Source organism: Anomaloglossus baeobatrachus, unplaced genomic scaffold (genome assembly GCF_048569485.1).
Source record: "Anomaloglossus baeobatrachus isolate aAnoBae1 unplaced genomic scaffold, aAnoBae1.hap1 Scaffold_967, whole genome shotgun sequence".
Classification (NCBI taxonomy): Eukaryota; Metazoa; Chordata; class Amphibia; order Anura; family Aromobatidae; genus Anomaloglossus; species Anomaloglossus baeobatrachus.
In genome coordinates this window covers 1-20,000 of record NW_027445368.1, presented here as the reverse complement: position 1 = coordinate 20,000, position 20,000 = coordinate 1, and the positions used below count along the sequence as shown (strand labels likewise).

The 20,000-nt window shown below is 48.1% G+C and overlaps 1 protein-coding gene across 1 annotated transcript; it reads left to right on the top strand.

Annotated features, from left to right (window-relative positions):
* Positions 1–1,311: 1,311 nt before the first annotated feature.
* On the top strand, positions 1,312–3,078 carry LOC142289552 (oocyte zinc finger protein XlCOF8.4-like; the record flags this gene model as incomplete). Its single annotated transcript, XM_075333597.1, has 6 exons — positions 1,312–1,393; positions 1,945–2,094; positions 2,224–2,403; positions 2,486–2,609; positions 2,693–2,790; positions 2,988–3,078. Coding segments are annotated over exons 3-6 (337 nt in total), but the record flags the coding sequence as incomplete, so codon positions are not given.
* Positions 3,079–20,000: the final 16,922 nt, after the last annotated feature.

Genomic DNA, 20,000 nt, shown 5'->3' with positions numbered 1-20,000 from the left:
CCCGCGAGAGCCCCCACAACACGCGCCACTGCCCCGCGAGAGCCCCCACAACACGCGCCACTGCCCCGCGAGAGCCCCCACAACACGCGCCACTGCCCCGCGAGAGCCCCCACAACACGCGCCACTGCCCCGCGAGAGCCCCCACAACACGCGCCACTGCCCCGCGAGAGCCCCCACAACACGCGCCACTGCCCCGCGAGAGCCCCCACAACACGCGCCACTGCCCCGCGAGAGCCCCCACAACACGCGCCACTGCCCCGCGAGAGCCCCCCAACACGCGCCACTGCCCCGCGAGAGCCCCCACAACACGCACCACTGCCCCGCGAGAGCCCCCACAACACGCACCACTGCCCCGCGAGAGCCCCCCAACACGCGCCACTGCCCCGCGAGAGCCCCCACAACACGCACCACTGCCCCGCGAGAGCCCCCACAACACGCACCACTGCCCCGCGAGAGCCCCCCAAACGTGCAAAGTCTCCCCCTGCCCAGTGCGAGCTCCCCGCAAACGTGCGTGCGTCGCCCCCTGCCGGGCCCCCCCCCAAACGTGCGTGCGTCGCCCCCTGCCGGGCCCCCCCCAAACCTGCGTGCGTCGTCCCCTGCCGGGCCCCCCCCAAACCTGCGTGCGTCGCCCCCTGCCGGGCCCCCCCCCAAACCTGCGTGCGTCGCCCCCCGCCGGGCCCCCCCCAAACCTGCGTGCGTCGCCCCCCGCCGGCCCCCCCCAAACCAGCGTGCGTCGCCCCCCGCCGGGCCCCCCCCAAACCTGCGTGCGTCGCCCCCTGCCGGGCCCCCCCCAAACCTGCGTGCGTCGCCCCCTGCCGGGCCCCCCCCAAACCTGCGTGCGTCGCCCCCTGCCGGGCCCCCCCCAAACCTGCGTGCGTCGCCCCCTGCCGGGCCCCCCCCAAACCTGCAGCGTCGCCCCCTGCCGGGCCCCCCCAAACTTGCAGCGTCACCTCCTGCCTGCCCTAGAGTAACCCCCACATTCCTTATGAAAACCTCCACAGCATCACCCCCTGCTCCGTGTAACCCCCCATAAGCCACTTACCTTATTGAAGCCTCCACAGCACGGTGCTGCAGCCTCAGTACATTCCCTGTGAGATATACACGAGCTGCAGCCCCCAGCACTGACAGGAGACACTGCTCTGTGCCCCCAACATCCAGGCTGAGACCCCAGAGCTATAACTAATGAGGAAAAGCTGAATATTCCCCACCTCAGGGTCAGGATCCGTCCGCTCTGCACAGAGGAGCCCGAGCACTGCTGCTTCCCGCCCACAGATTTGCACGTCACTGAGGAGGCCCCGCCCCTTCCGGTGATATCGTGATTTCATTAAATCACTCCTTCCGCTCCATAAATCAACTCCGATCTAGCCTCTACCGTGCGGCTCTGCAGGAGGAGGTATGTGGAGATTCCCCATTACTGGGGCAGGGGGCATTAACCCCTTCAGCTCTGAGACTTTCTTGGGGGTTTTCTCTCACTGATTTCTATGAATCGTGAGGTTTTTGTTCCTTTTCCTCTGATAGTTACAGACGCCCCAACTATGAGAGGCCGGAAGTGAGGAAACCCGTCTGCCCTCAGTCCCCCCGGCCCCTTTCCCGCCCCTCGGTCCCCGGCCCCTTTCCCACCCCTCGGTCCCCGGCCCCTTTCCCGCCCCTCGGTCCCCGGCCCCTTTCCCGCCCCTCGGTCCCCGGCCCCTTTCCCGCCCCTCGGTCCCCGGCCCCTTTCCCGCCCCTCGGTCCCCGGCCCCTTTCCCGCCCCTCGGTCTTCTGTCGTTTACATTGTGCCCTTTATGGAGTAGATATGATAATCCCACACACAGTATAATGTTCCCACAGCACCGCCATATACTCTAAAATAATAAATCTCATGTTTCCCCTTATTCTTTCTAGTAATTATATTATTACACTGGATTCTTTCTGATGTTACCTCATCATCTTCTCCCCATTCAGGTCCCTACAATATCGGATCCTCTCAGTGGAGATCTTCTATATAAGAGAATTCTCCTGATTGCCCCGTGAAGGATGGATATGGACAGGGACAAGATGGTGGAGAGGATATTACACCTCACCCTAGAGATCCTCTTCCGGCTTACTGGAGAGGTGAGAGATTCTGATGACGTCACATTACACCATTCTTATCTATGGGAATAACAGATGGACAGAACTGGAGAGGTGAGGACTCTGGAAATGTCTGGAGTGAGATTTATTACTGTGTCTCTCCATAACCAGGATTACACAGTAGTGAAGAAGACCCCTAGTGAGCGCTGTCAGGACCCTGTGTCTGAGGAATAGGGAAGACCCCTGAGCCCAATCACGGGGCCTCCACCTCACCCCCCGATACATGAGGACATCAATGACCAGAAGATCCTAGAACTCACCTACACGATGATTGAGCTGCTGACTGGAGAGGTGACACTGCTGGGAATGCTGGGACATTATACAGTAACGCTATGAAGGGATCGGGGGATGACGGTATCATTGTATGTGTCAGGTTCCTATAAGGTGTCAGGACGTCGCCGTCTATTTCTCCATGGAGGAGTGGGAGTATTTAGAAGGACACAAAGATCTGTACAAGGACGTCATGATGGAGGTTCCCCAGCCCCTCACATCACCAGGTAATAGACAGGACTAAATACACACGGCCTATAATTATCTGTATGTAAGGTATGAATTCAGTCCCTGTATGTGTTTCCTCCAGGTCTATCCAGTAAGAGGACAACACCAGAGAGATGTCCCCGTCCTCTTCTTCCACAGGACTGTAAACAAGAAGATCCCGATGTTCCTCAGGATCATCAGGTAGATGGAGTGAAGATGACATGAAATCTCCCTATGATGTGTAGACGGCTGTGAAGGTCTTGTGCTCAGTCTTGTTTTCTCCACCAGTATTATATGTTTTATACTTGTGTAATGAGAACGGTGGAGATGGCAGGATTAGAGCTGATCATAGATGGGACTTCTCCATCTTTCTGTGACTTTTACAATATTTGTTTCAGGGTGAAGATCTGACCCATATTAATACTACAGAGACATATATGAGGGGTGATGAGCGGTGTAAAGATGAGATTCCTACATATGGCTACCCAGGTGAGTAGTGACCACTAAATGTAGAGAAGTCACAGATTCCTCTCAGTCACCGGCTGTGGCTGCTTTATCGGTGGTGTAGTCCAACCATATCCCACAAAATTCTCTTCCACTTGGAACTGTTCATATTATTTTGGGCACTGAATCCTCTTCTTCTATAGAGCTTACAATCTGGATGATCCACTTACCCCTTGGAATTAGAAGATGCTGACCCTTACATGCTCAGATTTTTAAATTAGATTTCCAAATTACAGTGTATGTAGAATGTGCTGACAAGTTAGAAAATCACTAAAAGAAAAATATTATGCTGGGCCCCTAAGAGATAGTGGAGAGTAATGATGCTATTAGCAGACAGCTGGGGGCTGGTGTTATCAGGTTGGGCAGGCTCATTGTGATTTTGCCCTTCCCAGCCATTAGATCTCCCAATCCTGCCACAGTTCCCAGCTCTTCCAAAATGCCCTGGTGTGGTGGCAAGTGGTGTAATGGTTCATGGGGTTGATGACAACTGTGAATTGACAGCTGGCATCAACCCATGGTGCTAGTAATGATTGGGGATCTGACACCCCCATTACTAACCCAGTACATGTAAATAAAATATTTTTTGTGTTCTTTTATTTATTTCAAACACCCGCCCCATCCCTGAGGCAAGCCCTTATTCACCAATTTATTAAAGGCTTGACGTTCCGCCGTAATCAACAAGGAGGTCCCACAATGACGACGTTCCACAAAAACAAACCTGAAGAACATAAACAGAGAGAATTAAAAAAGCCAGGACAAAGTCCCTCATTCACCAATTCATTAAATAACAGCTTAAAAAAATGAAATTTTGCTGTAATCCACATGGAGGTCCCAGTTTGTTGCCTGACTGTGTCCCAGCCTATAAAGAACATTCAGACAACGAACCCCATAGGCTGGAACAGCAGCCACTGCCGGCTCTCGCGCTGTGCTGTGTGAGAACCGCCCCTGGCAGTGAGCTGCGATGACCTCAAGAGCAGCAGGTCACACCGTAGCGTGTGATGCGCAGGCAGCAATGACTAGCAGTGACGTCATGAGTAGAGTTGAGCGCGGTTCGAGGTTCTCCAGTTCGGCTCGAGTGATTTTGGGGCTGTTCTAGGTCGAACTAGAACTCGAGCTTTTTGCTAAAGCTCGATAGTTCTAGATACGTACGAGAACGGTTCTAGCAGCAAAAAGACCAGCTAATTACTAGCTGGCTTTCCACTGTAATAGTGTAAGTCACTCTGTGACTCACACTATTATGAAATTTCAGTGTATAGTGTGCGGGAACAGCGCATTCAGATCACTGCTGTATGGATAATGGCGATCGCCATTTTTTTTTTTTTCCTTGCCTTCCTTCCCTAAGAGCGCGCGTGTAGTGGGGCGGGCCAGCATGTCAGCCAATCCCAGACACACACACAACTAAGTGGACTTTTAGCCAGAGAAGCAACGGCATGTGTGATAGGATGTCCATGTCACATGTCCCTGCATTATAAAACCGGACATTTTCCTCCAGCACGCCATTATCTGCCTTCTGCGTCCTTGGTGTCAGTCATCACTGGCGCAGCTCCTATCTCCGATACTGCTGTGTACGCTCCATACACAGAGCTGTACAGCATAGGGATAGCACTTTCTATCAGTCCTTTTAAGGGCTCATACCGGCAGGGTCAGAGCCATAGATGACAGCGTTTAAAACAGAGTTTAACAGCTACACAAGATGACAGCGTCTGTGTAGCTAAGGTCAGGGATTTCCTCGCTGCATTTCCCCATTAGGAGGGATAGAAAGGCAGGCTTCCTTTCCTCTACCCAGAGACCCACAACCCTGCCACTGTACCCCCCTGCCCTTTGCACACTCAAACTCATTGTTACTAAGCCATTATACTAGCAAACACTGAGTGAACTTAGTGGCATCCTAAACGTGGCTGTTGGACTTCCATTAGTGTCCCACTGGTGCCAAGCTATTTCTAGCACCTGTGCAGGACACCCTCCTGCTCTGTTTTTAATAAGCTATAATGATAGCAAAAAATACTGCCATTTAGTGGCATACAAGAAGTGACTGTTGGACTTCCATTAGTGTCCCACTGGTGCCAAGCTATTTGCAGCACCTCTGCATGACAGCCTCATGCACATTTTGCTACGCTAATTTTATAGCAAACTCAGGGAATTCTTTGCTGCATTTGATAATTCGGAGTGATAGAAAGTGAGGCTTCCTTTAGCTTTTCCTTCTGTTCATAGACAGCATCTCCAAGTCCACACCCGAAGAGCAATTTCTCCTCAACGTCTAAGTGTGGAAAGGCAGCTAGTGCGCATGCGTGTGCCGATTTTCCCCAGCCGCAGCCTAACTACAGTGTTTCGCCTAGTGAGTATGCTCAGCCTGACTGTGCCATTCCTGAGGCTAAGTCTTCATTTCGGGATACAGCGCATGCTCCCACACTTAGTGCGAAAAGCCTCTTTGCACAGGTACTTGCACTCCGTGCCGGGTCTAAGTCCTGTTTTGTGCCTAGACACCATGCTAAAGCTGATAGTCTTTTTTCAGAGACTGTATTTCATGCTACTGAGCATGCTCAGGCACTTACTACATCAGAGACTAGGTCAGGTAATGAACTCTTTGGCCCTGCCCCTGATGTGGGGGGCCCATATAGACCACAGGGCATCAGGTGTCCTGACGATGTGGCCAGGCCACTCCCAAATGGCTTGCAGAGGCCCGCCCCTATAACTTGTCACCTCATTATTGATGGTCAGACGATGACTGGTGAGGTGTTTGTGTCGTGGCAGCCATGAGGTCATTATTGACGTTGCGGTTCCAAATAGGACGCTAGTTATGCCACTCATGACGTGTCACTCTGCTTTTGTCTCCAGGAGGTGCATTGTGGTCCACCCTGGTTTGGGGCGGACCCAGGTTATAAAACGGGCTGGAGCCAACAAGTAGGTGCGCAGTCTACTATTATGCTCCGAAAGAGCACACCTCCATGTGTTGAACCCATTGCGGCTTTAGGCCAGAGGTAGGCAGGGATAGGGCGTCGATGCAGGCCGCCACCACAGTTGGTAACGCAGAACTGTTAAGACCAGCTCCTGTATTACAAGTCCTGCTTGTGCAGCCCAGTGGCATTAACAGGCCTGCTGCTGCTGATGCGCCTGCTGTCCACAGGTGTGGCCCCAATGCACACGGTCAGCGTACTGAATGGCCCCTGTGATGTTAAAGGGAACCTGTCATGAGAAATGTCCCCTAAAACCTCACAGATTCCCCCTCTGCAGCTCCTGGGCTGCATTCTATAAAGGTCCCTGTTATGATTGTGGCCACTTTCTGACCGAAAAAAAGTGTTTATAAAGTTGTACCTTTTTTGCTTCTGATTCTGTAAATCCGACACGGGGGCGGGCTGCCTGATGGCCGTTAGTCTGCCCCCTGGTCCTGTATGCCGCCCCCATCGCTGATTACAATAATGCTGGACGCCGCCCCCTGCTACATCCATCGCCGCGCATGCCCAGTGCCCATCTCTCGGGGATGAGCACTGTGCCTAGCGTCACCGCTGGTGACGTGCACGCAGGGTTAAGATTATGGGCGGTGCTGTGATGTTTATTCCTAAGCAACCGCCCATAATCGCGGGACCGTGCTTTCCCCCTCGGCCTGCTTCTTTCTGCGCAAGCGCGCTGCTGCTGACCTCACTTCGCCTCCTTCCCATCTTGCCCCGAGGCAGGAAATAGATGGGAAGAGCGCGGAGCAGTGACTACACCGAAAGCGCGGTCCCGCGATTATGGGCGGTTGCTTAGGAATAAACATCACAGCACCGCCCATAATCTTAACCCTGCGTGCACGTCACCAGCGGTGACGCTAGGCACAGTGCTCATCCCCGAGAGATGGGCACTGGGCATGCGCGGCGATGGATGTAGCAGGGGGCGGCGTCCAGCATTATTGTAATCAGCGATGGGGGCGGCATACAGGACCAGGGGGCAGAATAACGGCCATCAGGCTGCCCGCCCCCGTGTCGGATTTACAGAATCAGAAGCAAAAAAGGTACAACTTTATAAACACTTTTTTTCGGTCAGAAAGTGGCCACAATCATAACAGGGACCTTTATAGAATGCAGCCCAGGAGCTGCAGAGGGGGAATCTGTGAGGTTTTAGGGGACATTTCTCATGACAGGTTCCCTTTAACAGGGAGTTCCTGGGCTGGGTGGGCGTGTGGACCCTGTGACGCTAACAGGGCTCCCAGTCTCCAGATCCGAGTGGCGTCTAACTCGGTTCAGGCAACTATTAGTTTCATAGCCACACAGCTCTGTATCCTCCACCTAACCTTCCAGTTGCCAACCTCTCCTTTTCCATCTGGGAGCACGGTGGACATTGACTGCTGATGGGGATATATACCTTTCTCTTTCTTTTCTTATTAATTTTCATTATATAGCGGTAACATAGTATATACCACCTTATATACTGTTCCCCTTTTCACCAGCATCTGTCCTTTTTCAACTCATTTGGTATATGACCAAAAGTGCAACTCTGCAGGGACACCGTACTCAATGCCATCTCAGCACAGCAGCCAGCCCTCGGTCCCTCAGATGTGGACAAGTAAAAGACCATTTCCTCCTATCCATGACAAAGCGTTGAGATTCACTCTGTGCAGCACTGGTGTTTAGTGGAAAAGCAGATCTAAGAATCCGTACCACCTTCTGCAGATACTCCTGTATACGTGCGTCCCTTTCTATGGCAGGAATTATTTCGCCAAATTTTGTCTTGTACCAGGGATCTAACAGTGTGGCAACCCAGTAGTTAGCATTACTTCGAATTCGTACAATCCGAGGGTCATGTTGTAGGTAGTGCAGCAAGAAGGCGCTCATGTGTCTTGTGCATCCAGGAGGACCAAGTCCTTGGTGTGTTGGTGGCAGAAAGGTGAGAATCGTGCCTCCTTCCTCTGCCCTCTCCCCCCAACCTCGCACAACCGAAATGTGAGCAAGCTCTCACTCATCTGCTGAGTCTTCCATGCCCATCGCCAGTTCGTCCTCCATTTCTTCATGGGCTCCTGCACCTTCCTCAACAATTTTTGCTGATACTATGCGCCCTTGTTAATCCCTCTCCCCCACCATGACTGCCGCCTAGGTGCCGCAAACCGTCTGGACCTTGTAGATCTTATTATCCCTTCTGCATATGACTCCTCCTGTACTTCCTCCCCTTCCTCTTGGACCAACACCTGACTCCGAATAATGCTTACAGTGTGCTCCATCTTGTAGATGACCAGAATTGCCACACTGAGAATGGCATCGCCAGTGCTAAACATCTTCGTCGACATTTGTAAACTGTGTAGAAGGGTGCATAGGTCCTTGATCTTACACCACTCCAGCAGCGTGATCTGCACCACCTCTGGATCAAGTTAGCCCAGGGTATACGTCATACCGTATTTCAGCAGGGCTCTGCGGTGCTGCCACAGACGCTGCAACATGTGCAGATTCCAATTCCTGCGTGTCGGAACATCGCATTTCCGGCGTTTAACCGCCAGACCCTAAGACTTCAGGAGCGATTGAAAGTTGTTGAGCTGCTGGGTGCGAAGGATGAAAGTGAGCACATAGCAGCGTGCCCGCTGCACAAGGCCATGTAGGCCGGGATGGTATTTTAAAAATTGCTGGAGAATCAGATTCAACACGTGAGCCATACAAGGCACGTGTGTCATTTTGCCCTGCCGAAGGGCCGCAGACAGGTTTGCATCATTGCCGCACACGGCTGTTAAGTCACCAACGTAGTCCAATCAATTTGTACTCCGGTCGCCAGGTGACAACGTGTTCCTTTCATGCATAGTGCTGATGGGAAAGGAGTCGATGCCAGCGGCGCAGGTGGACGCAGGTTATGGTCACCCACTGGGTTGCGTTACCTTAACAGATACCCACCACCTACATTCAGCCTGTGGTTCTGTATCTCACAGATGAAGTACCATCATTCAGCTACAACCAATGGGAAGATACCACACCCTTTTTTAGGCACCTCCTGTCTGCAGACCACTGCCAGACATAGCTATGAACCTCTGGTTACTTTTACCCCCAGTTCAGTTTTATGAGTTTGTGTGCTTGTTACCTGACTACTTTTCCTGCTTGCTGTTTATGTACCTTGTTGGCCGATCCGCATTTCACCTCTGCTTGTTTTCTGATTAAGTCCTCGCCATCCCATTCTGTTCCTCTTCCTCAATTAATGTTTTTGACCCTGCATGACTACTATTCTCTGGAACTGCAGCCTTCCACAGGTATTAATCACCTTGGGCCCTGTGTAATTCCTAATCCCTGTATAGGGGTTAAAGGGTTTCAGGGTTCTGGGTGTCCAGCTTGGTGAGTGGCTTGCCTCTAGCCTATCCTTTACAGCCCATCTGAGTGTGTCGATCCAAGCAGGCGTTACACCGTGCCCTCTGCAGAAGGCCAACCAACCCGATATTTACTTTGGTTACCAATGCACACCGCTTAGCGCTGGCTCCCTGCACTCCTAGCCACAGTACACATGGGGTTAATTACCCGATGTGTACTGCAGCTTAATGTGCAGAGACCAGGGAGCCGCGCACACTGCTTAGTGCTGGCTCCCTGCTCTCCTAGCTACAGTACACATGGGGTTAATTACCCGATGTGTACTGCAGCTACATGTGCACAGAGTAGGAGCCGGCACTGACAGCTGAGAGCGGCGGACGCTGGTAACGAAGGTAAATATCGGGTAACCAAGGTAAGGGCTTCTTGGTTACCCGCTGTTTACCGTGGTTACCAGCGTCCGCAGATGCCGGCTCCTGCTGCCTGCACATTCAGTTGTTGCTCTGTCGCTGTCACACACAGCGATGTGTGCTTCACAGCGGGAGAGCAACAACTAAAAAATGGCCCAGGACATTCAGCAACAACCAGCGACCTCACAGCAGGGGCCAGGTTGTTGCTGGATGTCACACTAAGCAACATCGCTAGCAAGTTGTGCATCAGCAGCGATGTTGTTAGCGATGTTGCTTAGTGTGACGGAACCTTTAGTGTGGATTATTCACAATATGCCTAAATAGATTTTATTTCCCCACTATGTGATGAAGCTTCAAAATAAACCATTACACAACATGGTCTGAATATGATATTCCAAAGCAAATGAAGCGACAGAAATCAAACAATATGATATTAAAAACATTAATTTTGATTAAAAATTCATAAAATATAATCACATGTATATAAAATTCTAAGCAGACAGTTCCACAATATATCAACCAGGGACGTAGAGATGAGTCAAAAAAAAGGGGTTAAAGTGACAGTGACCCATTGTTTCCGGCATTTTATCAGGCATACATGATTTAGGATTCGGATCACAATAAATATATAAATATTAAGATGCATATGAAGTGCTCTGTGCTATTTAAATAAATTCATTAATATTGTTTAAAACATACAGTACAGACCAAAAGTTTGGACACTCCTTCTCATCTCTAGAACAACTATTAAGAGGAGACTTTGTGCAGCAGGCCTTTATGGTAAAATAGCTGCTAGGAAACCACTGCTAAGGACAGGCAACAAGCAGAAGAGACTTGTTTAGGCTAAAGAACACAAGGAATGGACATTAGACCAGTGGAAATCTGTGCTTTGGTCTGCTGAGTCCAAATTTGAGATCTTTGGATCCAACCACAGTGTCCTTGTAGAAAAGGTGAACGGATGGACTCTACATGCCTGGTTCCCACCGTGAAGCATGGAGGAGGAGGTGTGATGGTGTGGGGGTGCTTTACTGGTGACACTGTTGAGGATTTATTCAAAATTGAAGGCATACAGAACCAGCATGCCTACCACAGCATCTTGCAGCGGCATGCTATTCCATCCGGTTTGCGTTTAGTTGGACCATCATTTAGTTTTCAACAGGACAATGACCCCAAACACACCTCCAGGCTGTGTAAGCGCTATTTGACTAAGAAGGAGAGTGATGGGGTGCTACGCCAGATGACCTGGCCTCCACAGTCACCAGACCTGAACCCAATCGAGATGGTTTGGGGTGAGCTGGACCGCATAGTGAAGGCAAAAGGGCCAGCAAGTGCTAAGCATCTCTGGGAACTCCATCAAGACTGTTGGAAAACCATTTCCGGTGACTTCCTCTAGAAGCTCATCAAGAGAATGCCAAGATTGTGCAAAGCAATAATCAATGCAAAAGGTGGCTACTTTGAAGAACCCAGAATATAAGACACTTTCAGTTATTTCGCACTTTTTTAAGTATTTAATTCATGAAAATAAAGAAAACTTTTTGAATGAGGTGTGTCCAAACTTTTGGTCTGTACTGTATATTACAATCCAAAATAACTTATAAAAGCACTATAATATGCTATACCCATGCTAATATATCCTGTAACCACAATCCCATGTAAACCATAAAGGTAACGTGCCTAATGCTGTGCCTGAATCACTGTAAACTATAAACCAGTTCTAAATAGCAAGTGTGGAGACACGGGGGTCAGTGGGTGCTCTTGTCCGCTGATCCGGCCGCCTTTAGAAAGACAGCATGGCCCAGCTGTGACCGGCTGACGTCAGTGCCCGGGTCAGCCGGGTGCACATCGGAGCTGTCATGGATTATCGTCGGGGATTCAGGGAGTAATAAAGATGGCAATCAGGGATGTGTGTGTGTGTTTTTCTGTCAAATAAAATTTTTAATAAAGTGTTTTCTTTTCTTTATTACCAAACGGAGGTTCATAATGGCCGTGTCTACACAGGCATGACATTATGAACCTCGGGCTTTGTGCCAGTTTGCAGAAAACTGGCATTAACCCCGTATTACCCAGCCAGCCAAATGCATCAGGGCAGCTGGATGAGCCTCGGTACAGCACCTGTGAATGGCGCTTCACAACGGAGCCGCCATTTTCAGGGGCAGCTGAGGACTGTTTTTCTCAGCGGGAGGGGCAGAGAATGCTTCAGCCTTTATCCCGCTGAGAAGCACAGCCCTCAGTTGCTTGCTTGCATCGGGCTGGACAGTGAAAATACAGCGGAGCACTTTTTTTTTTTTTTTTTTTTTTTAAAAAAGAATTGTGAAAAAAGACCTGGGATCCTGTTTTGCCAGCTAAAAGCAAGCAGCCTGTAACTAGCTGCTTTTAGCTGGCAATCCAGAGTCCGGACACAACACGACTACACTGCCACTACTCTACACTACAAAATGGTGAAACTTCCTCTTCCTGAACTATCCTACATCACTTCCTGCGGATTTGTTTGCGAGAGCCGCACCAAATCCGCAGGAAAAAGAGCCTGTGGGAACAGACCTGCGGATTTCTTGCGGATTTTACACCTTGCATTGACTTGCATGGGAAAAATCCGCAACAAAATCCGCAACAATAATTGACATGCTGCAGATTTTTCCGGATCAAAATCCGCGGCAAATCCGCCGCGGAAAAATCCACAGCATGGGCACAGCATTTCCAAAATGCCATTGAAATGGCTTGGAAGTGCCGCTGCTGCAGATTTTCGGTAAATCCGCGGCAAAATCCGCGGTAAATCCGCAGCGTGGGCACATAGCCTTATCCCCCTTCTATAAACAAACTGTCTTCATGTCTGGCTGAATGTTAAGAAAGTTAACCCATGCTAGGCACTGAGAGTCCATGTCGTCACAGCAAGGTGTGCAGAATTCATGCTACTCCCTATTAAAGGCTAAAAGCCCAGCCACAAGTGACTAAATAAACATAGGAGACACATAGAATTGCAAATTACTCACTAGATAATACTCAGTCCATGTCCCGTCACATCATTTGGTTTGGAATATCATATTCAGACCATGATGTGTAATGGTTATCATAGGTGTGAGTGCTATCTATGAAAACCATGGATAGCAGTCCGAGAAACTGACATCTGAATGAGTCCTTGTCAGCCACAGAGCTATCGGAGGCCACGTCTGCAGAGTTCAGGGGTGTCTTGAGACAGACAGACACACACACACACACACACACACACACACACACACACGAAAAACAAGTATTTAGTCAGCCACCAATTGTGCAAGTTCTCCCACTTAAAAAGATGAGAGAGGCCTGTGATTGACATTACAGGTAGACCACAACTATGAGAGACAAAATGAGAAAACAAATCCAGAAAATCACCGCGTCTGAATTGGCAAGATTTTTTTGCAAATTGTGGTGGAAAATAAGTATTTAGTCAATAACAAAAGTTCATCTCAATATTTTGTTGTATATCCTTTGTTGCCAATGACCTAGATGAAATGGTCTCTGTAAGTCTTCACAAGGTTGGTGGTATGTTGGCCCATTTCTCCATGCAGATCTCCTCTAGAGCAGTGATGTTTCGGCCTGTCGCTGGGCAACACGGACTTTCAACTCCCTCCAAAGATTTCCTATGGGGTCGAGATCTGGAGACTGGCTAGGCCACTCCAGGACCTTCATATGCTTCTTACGAAGCTATTCCTTCATTGCCCTGACGGTGTGCTTGGGATCATTATCATTCTGAAAGACTCAGACACGTTTCATCTTCAATGCACTTGCTAATGGAGGTTTGCACTCAAAATCTCACGATACATGGCCCCATTCATACTTTCATGTACACGGATCAATCGTCCTCTGTCCTTTGCAGAGAAACAGTCCCAAAGCATTATGTTGCCACCCCCATGCGTCACAGTAGGTATGGTGTTCTTTGGATGCAACACAGCATTTTGTCTCCTCCAAACACGACGACTTGTGTTTCTACCAAACAGTTCTACTTTGGTTTCATCAGACCATATGACATGCTCCCAATAGTCTTCTGGATAATCCAAATGCTCTCTAGCAAACTTCAGACGGGCCTGGACATGTACTGAAAAAGCCGATCGTGAAACGTACGTTGGGGATTGAGCTGAGGAGATCTATGCTACAACATGGATATTTATCCACTTCTTGTTACCCTATGTCACAGTGTTTTACACTAATTTTCTGACTAGTATTGCAGACTGAGATAATGATTAATCCTTCGGGCACTTTATATGAAGCACTAAGATTTATTATGCTGAGATACACTGCCATTATACCAATATGCTCCACACATGGAGTTGAAATTGCACTTATCAGTGTGCTGTGCAACTGAATGACTGTGTATTAATTAGCCTAATAGAGCAACAAGGCTATGTGCGCACGTTGCCTTCTCTGCAGTGCGGAAAAGAACACACCCTCTGGCAGACTGGTCACTGCGTTTATGAAATAAAATTCATCCACAACGCATGCATTTTGGATTTTTCCATGCGTTTTGCATGCGTTTTGGATGCATTTTTGACAGTGCGTTCCCCCGGCAATTCAACTCTGCTACAAGCCGGCTGACAGCCGACACAGACAGAGTCGCGCGATGAGAATGAACTCGAGTGAATTGCACCCGACTTCATTGTCATACCGCAGCTCTGTCTGTGTGTGGCGTCCCGATTATCATCTTCCCCGCCTACATCCCGACATTACCGCCGACATCCCCGCACACATCCCGACATTACCGTCTACATCCCGACATTACTGCCGACATCCCCGCACACATCCCGACATTACCGCCGACATCCCCGCACACATCCCGACACTACAGCCCTCATCATCACCGCACACACACCGGCATTACCTCAGTGACGTCCCCGCTGACAGCGCGATTCGCTTCAGTTGCTGCGTGGAGCTCACAGGGGCGGCGGTGTTCTACAGCCGCTCCTGTCAGCTTCATGTATCAGAGCTGGATGCGTCGCAGGACCTCTGGATTACGCCGTACCTGGAGGGGTATTTGGGGATTTTAATAAAGTGGTGAAAAGAGGGTGGTTTTTTTTGTCTTTTATTCCAAATAAAGGATTTTTTCGGGTGTATGTGTTTATTTCCTTTCACTTACAGGTTAATTATGGAGGGTATCTCGGGGAGATGCCTGTCATGATTAACCTAGGACTTAGTGGCTGCTGCCATTAACCCCTTATTACCACGATTGCCACCGCACCAGGGCAATTCGGGATGAGCCGGGTAAAGTCCTGGGACTGTCGCATCTAATGGATGCGGAAATTCCAGGCGGCTCCTGGCTGATATTGCTAGGCTGGGGGGCTCCCCATAACGTGGCGCTCCCCATCCTGAGAATACCAGCCTTCAGCTGTGTGGCTTTATCTTGGCTGGTATCAAAATTGGGGGGACCGCACGTCGTTTTTTTTTTTTTTTTAATTTATTTTACTGCACGATATAGACCCGCCCACCTGCGGCTGTGATTGGTTGCAGTGAGACAGCTGTCACTCAGCGTGGGGGTGTGTCTGACTGCAACCAATCATAGGCGCCGGTGGGTGGGGAAAGCAGGGAATACGAGATTGAATAATGAGCGGCCGGCATTTTCAAAAGAGGAAAAGCCGCCGGAGCAGTGTGAACGCCATGCAGTGCCGCGCCGGTGATCGGGGGATCAGTGAGTAAGAGAGGGGAAGAGACTGACCGACGGACAGAGAGAGACAGACAGACAGAGAGACCGACCGACAGAGAGAGAGACACACACTAAAGAGCGACCAACTGACAGAGAAATAGACCGACCGACAGACAGAGCGAGATTCACCGACATCCACAGACAGAAATTGACAAACATTGACAGACTGAAAAGACCTGCGTTTTGCTTGTCAAAAAAGCATGCGGAACGCAACAAAAATGCAGTCCAAGTGCATTTTGGTTACGTTCTGACCCACATAATTGATTTCAATGGGTGGAGAACGCAGCTACAACGCACAAAAGAAGTGACATGCTGCTTTTTTTTTCGCACCAATTTTGTGCATCCAAAACGCTGCGTTTACAAACGCAGCGTGTGCATTGATTTTTCGGCTTTCTCATAGACTTTGCTGGTGAAGCTGAACGCCTGCAGTTACGCTGCAGTTCAAAACGCAGCGTTTCCAAAAAAAATGCAACGTGCGCACATAGCCTTATTTCAAATTGATTCTGAGTAGTATTGCAGGTTGAGATAATATTGAGGCATTAGGCATGTTATATGAAGTATTGAGATTTCTAGTATGGAGATATAGTGGCCACAAAAATGTGTCTTATGCATGGATTTAAAGCTGTATATGTTATGATGACTAGTATGTAATCTGTTTGCTATTCAATGGCAGCATATTGATTGATACATAATTAGTCTCAGAGCATACTATTTAGTCTGGTAAATCTAATGACAAAAATGAAAGATGTGTGACTATGGAGAAACAGAAGAGATAATTTAAAACAATAGGGAGCAGTAACACAAGTATACCTTTTGGATCCAACAGCTCTGTTTTTTGCATAATGTGAATTGGGATCATGAAAAATGTGTGAATATTTGTAATATATTACAGACTCAAAGTTCTCCTGTTTTTGATAAGTTTTAAAAGAGGCGTAAGATAGCTTATTTTATTTGAAATGTACTTTTGGAATGGTCTTGTGATGTACTGGCTTAATCAGGGGAACACGTCTGGCACTACAGGATCCGAGTTCCTGGCGGCATAGTGTGTTACTGATAGTAACCTTTTGTTACGGTGGTCCCAGCTCTATGCAGGTCATTCACTACATCCCCCCGTGTGGTTCTGGGATTTTTGCTCATTGTTTTTGTGATCATTTTGACCCCACAGAGTGAGATCTTGCCCAGATCTAGGGAGATTATCAGTGGCCTTGTATGTCTTCCATTTTCTTATCATTGCTCCCACAGTTGATTTCATCAAACCAAGCTGCTTGCCTTTTGTATGTTCATTCTTTCCAGCATGGTGCAGGGCTACAATTTTGTTTCTGGTGTCCTTCCACACCTCTTTGGTCTTCACCATGGAGTCTGACTGTTTAAGGTTGTGGACAGGTGTCTTTATTACTGATAACAAGCCCTAACAGATGCCATTACTACAAGTAATGAGTGGAGGATAGAGGAGCCTCTTTAAAGAAGAAGTTACAGGTCTGTGAGAGCCAGAAACCTTGCATGTTTTAGGTGACTAATGCTTATTTTTCACCATAATTTGCAAAAAATCCTTCCAAATCAGACAAGGTGATTTTCTGGGTTTTTTTTCTCATTTTGTCTCTCATAGTTGTGATCTACTTCTGATGTCATTTACAGGCCTCGCTCATCTTTTTAAGTGAGAGAAGCTGCACAACTGGTGGATGACTTTTCCCCACTGTATATGCGTACATACATACACATATGTGTGTGTGTGTGTGTGTGTGTGTGTGTGACATGGCACCCTTGTACTCTGTGGCCTCTGATAGGTCTGCGGATATATCTATCACCTTATATACACTGTGTGCAGAATTATTAGGCAAGTTGAATTTTAGAGGATTTTTTTTATTATTGACCAACAACTATGTTCTCAATCAACTCAAAAGACTCATGAATATCAAAGCTTAATGTTTTTGGAAGTTGGAGTGTTTTTTTTTTTTAGATTTGGCTGTGTTAGGAGGATATCTGTTTGTGCAGGTAACTATTACTGTGCAGAATTATTAGGCAACTTAATAAAAACCAAATAAATTCCCATCTCACTTGTTTATTTTCACCAGGTAAACCAATAGAATTGCACAAAATTTATAAATAAACATTTCTGACATGCAAAAACAAAACCCAAAAACTTATTGACCAATATAGCCATCTTGATGATACTCAACAGCCTACCATCCATAGATTCTGTCAGTTGCTTGATCTGTTTACGATCAACATTGCGTGCAGCAGCCACCACAGCCTCCCAGACACTGTTTTCCCTCCAGGTAGATCTCACATTTTATGAGGGACCACAGGTTCTCTATGGGGTTCAGATCAGGCGAACAAGGGGGCCATATCATTATTTTTTCATCTTTTATTGGCCAGCCACGCTGTGGAGTAGTTAGATGCATGTGATGGAGCATTGTCCTGCATGAAAATAATGTTGTTCTTGAACGATACCGACTTCTTCCTGTACCACTGCTTGAAGAAGTTGTCTTCCAGAAACTGTTAGTAGTTCTGGGAGTTGAGCTTCACTCCATCCTCAACCCAAAAAGGTCCCACCAGTTCATCTTTGATGATACCAGCCCATACCAGTACCCCACCTCCACCTTGCTGGCGTCTGAGTCGGAGTGGAGCTCTCTGCCCTTTACTGATCCAGCCTCTGGCCCATCCATCTGGCCCATCAAGAGTCACTCTCATTTCATCAGTCCATAAAACCTTGGAAAAATCAGTCTTAAGATATTTCTTGGCCCAGTCTTGACGTTTTATCTTATGTTTCTTGTTCAAAGGTGGTCCTTTTTCATCTTTCCTTACCTTGGCCATATCCCTGAGTATGGCACACCTTGTGTTTTTTGATTCTCCAGTAACGTTGCAGCTCTGTAATATGGCCATACTGGTGGCAAATGGCATCTTGGCAGCTTCATGCTTAATTTTCCTCAATTCATGGGCAGTTATTTTACGCCTTTTTTGCCCAACACGCTTCTTGCGAACCCTTTGGCTATTTGCCATGAAACGCTTCATTGTTCGGGGATCATGCTTCAAAAGTTTGGCATTTTCAAGACTGCTGCATACCTCTGCAAGACAACTCACAATTTTGGACTTTTCAGAGCCGGTCAAATCTCTCTTCTGACCCATTTTGCCAAAGGAAAGGAAGTTGCCTAATAATTAAGCACACCTGATATAGGGTGTTGATGTTATTACACCACACCCCTCCTCATTACAGAGATGCACATTACCTGATTTACTTATTTGGATGTTGGCTCTCAAGCCTATACAACTTCGAGTAGGACAACATGTATAAAAAGCATCATGTGATCAAAATACTCATTTGCCTAATAATTCTGCGCACAGTGTATATAGGGTGTAATATATTGTTTAAATATGTTGAGTGTGATATGTATGATATTCTAATATTACACACCATCTCAAGCATGACACGCCTCCATTTACATTCTGCACACACACTCTGCATTCACTCTGCGCACACATGCACACATACTCTGAACATGTGCGCACACACACAAACTCACGCACACTGCACATGCATAAACACACTCGCATGCACACACTCTGTACACGCACATGTGCACACATACGCACGCACACTCACGTTATATATATCTAATATATAAAGCTGAGTGTATGTATGTGTGTGTGTGTTTATGTCCGCTAAAGTGACCCAGGGAGCGTCGTAGACTATGTTTTGACAGGAAAATGTAACCCCGTGCTTTACAGTTACTTTCTAAAAAACCTGCCTCCATTAAAGTGAATGGAGCTTGGAACTACAGGTTATTAATAGCAGCTGTGATTGGTTGCTATAGGAACAAAGGACTATGTTAGTACAAGAAGCTTATGTGTGAGGTAATATAATGTCGATGGGGAGGGCACATAGAGCGAGAGACAGGGAAAGAGACAGAGAGAGACAGACAGAGAGAGGCACATACAGATGGGGAAAAAGACAGATGGGGAAAGAGACAGACCTTGATGGAGACAGACAGGGAAAGAGCCCGAAAAATATAGACAGATAAGGAAAGAGACAGACAGGAAAAGACACAGACAAAGAGATGGACAAAGTCAGACTGGGAGAGAGACAGGAAAAGAGACGGGGAGACAGACCTGGCAAAGAGACTGACCTGGGAAAGAGACAGATGGGGAAAGACACAGAGAGATAGAGACAGACAAAGAAAGAGACAGACAAAGACAGGCAGACCTTGAAAGAGACAGATGGGGACAGAGGCAGATGGGGAAAGAGACACAGAGACAGACACAGAGATACAGACAGACACAGAGAGGGAGAGACAGACAAATAGACACAGACATAGAGACTGATAGACTTATACAAAGACAGAGGAAAGATGATGAATTCTGTTTTGTCCATGTTCAGTTTTAGGAATCGAGCAGAGAAAAAGGATGAAATAGCAGACAGACATTGTGGGATTCTGGTTAGTAGGGAGGTGATGTCAGGTCTTGAAAGGTAGATCTGTGTATTATCAGTGTAGAGATGACACTGAAAGCCATGGGACTCTATGAGCTGTCCCAGGCTGAAGGTGTAGATGGGGAACAGCAGGGGTCCAAGAACTGAACCTT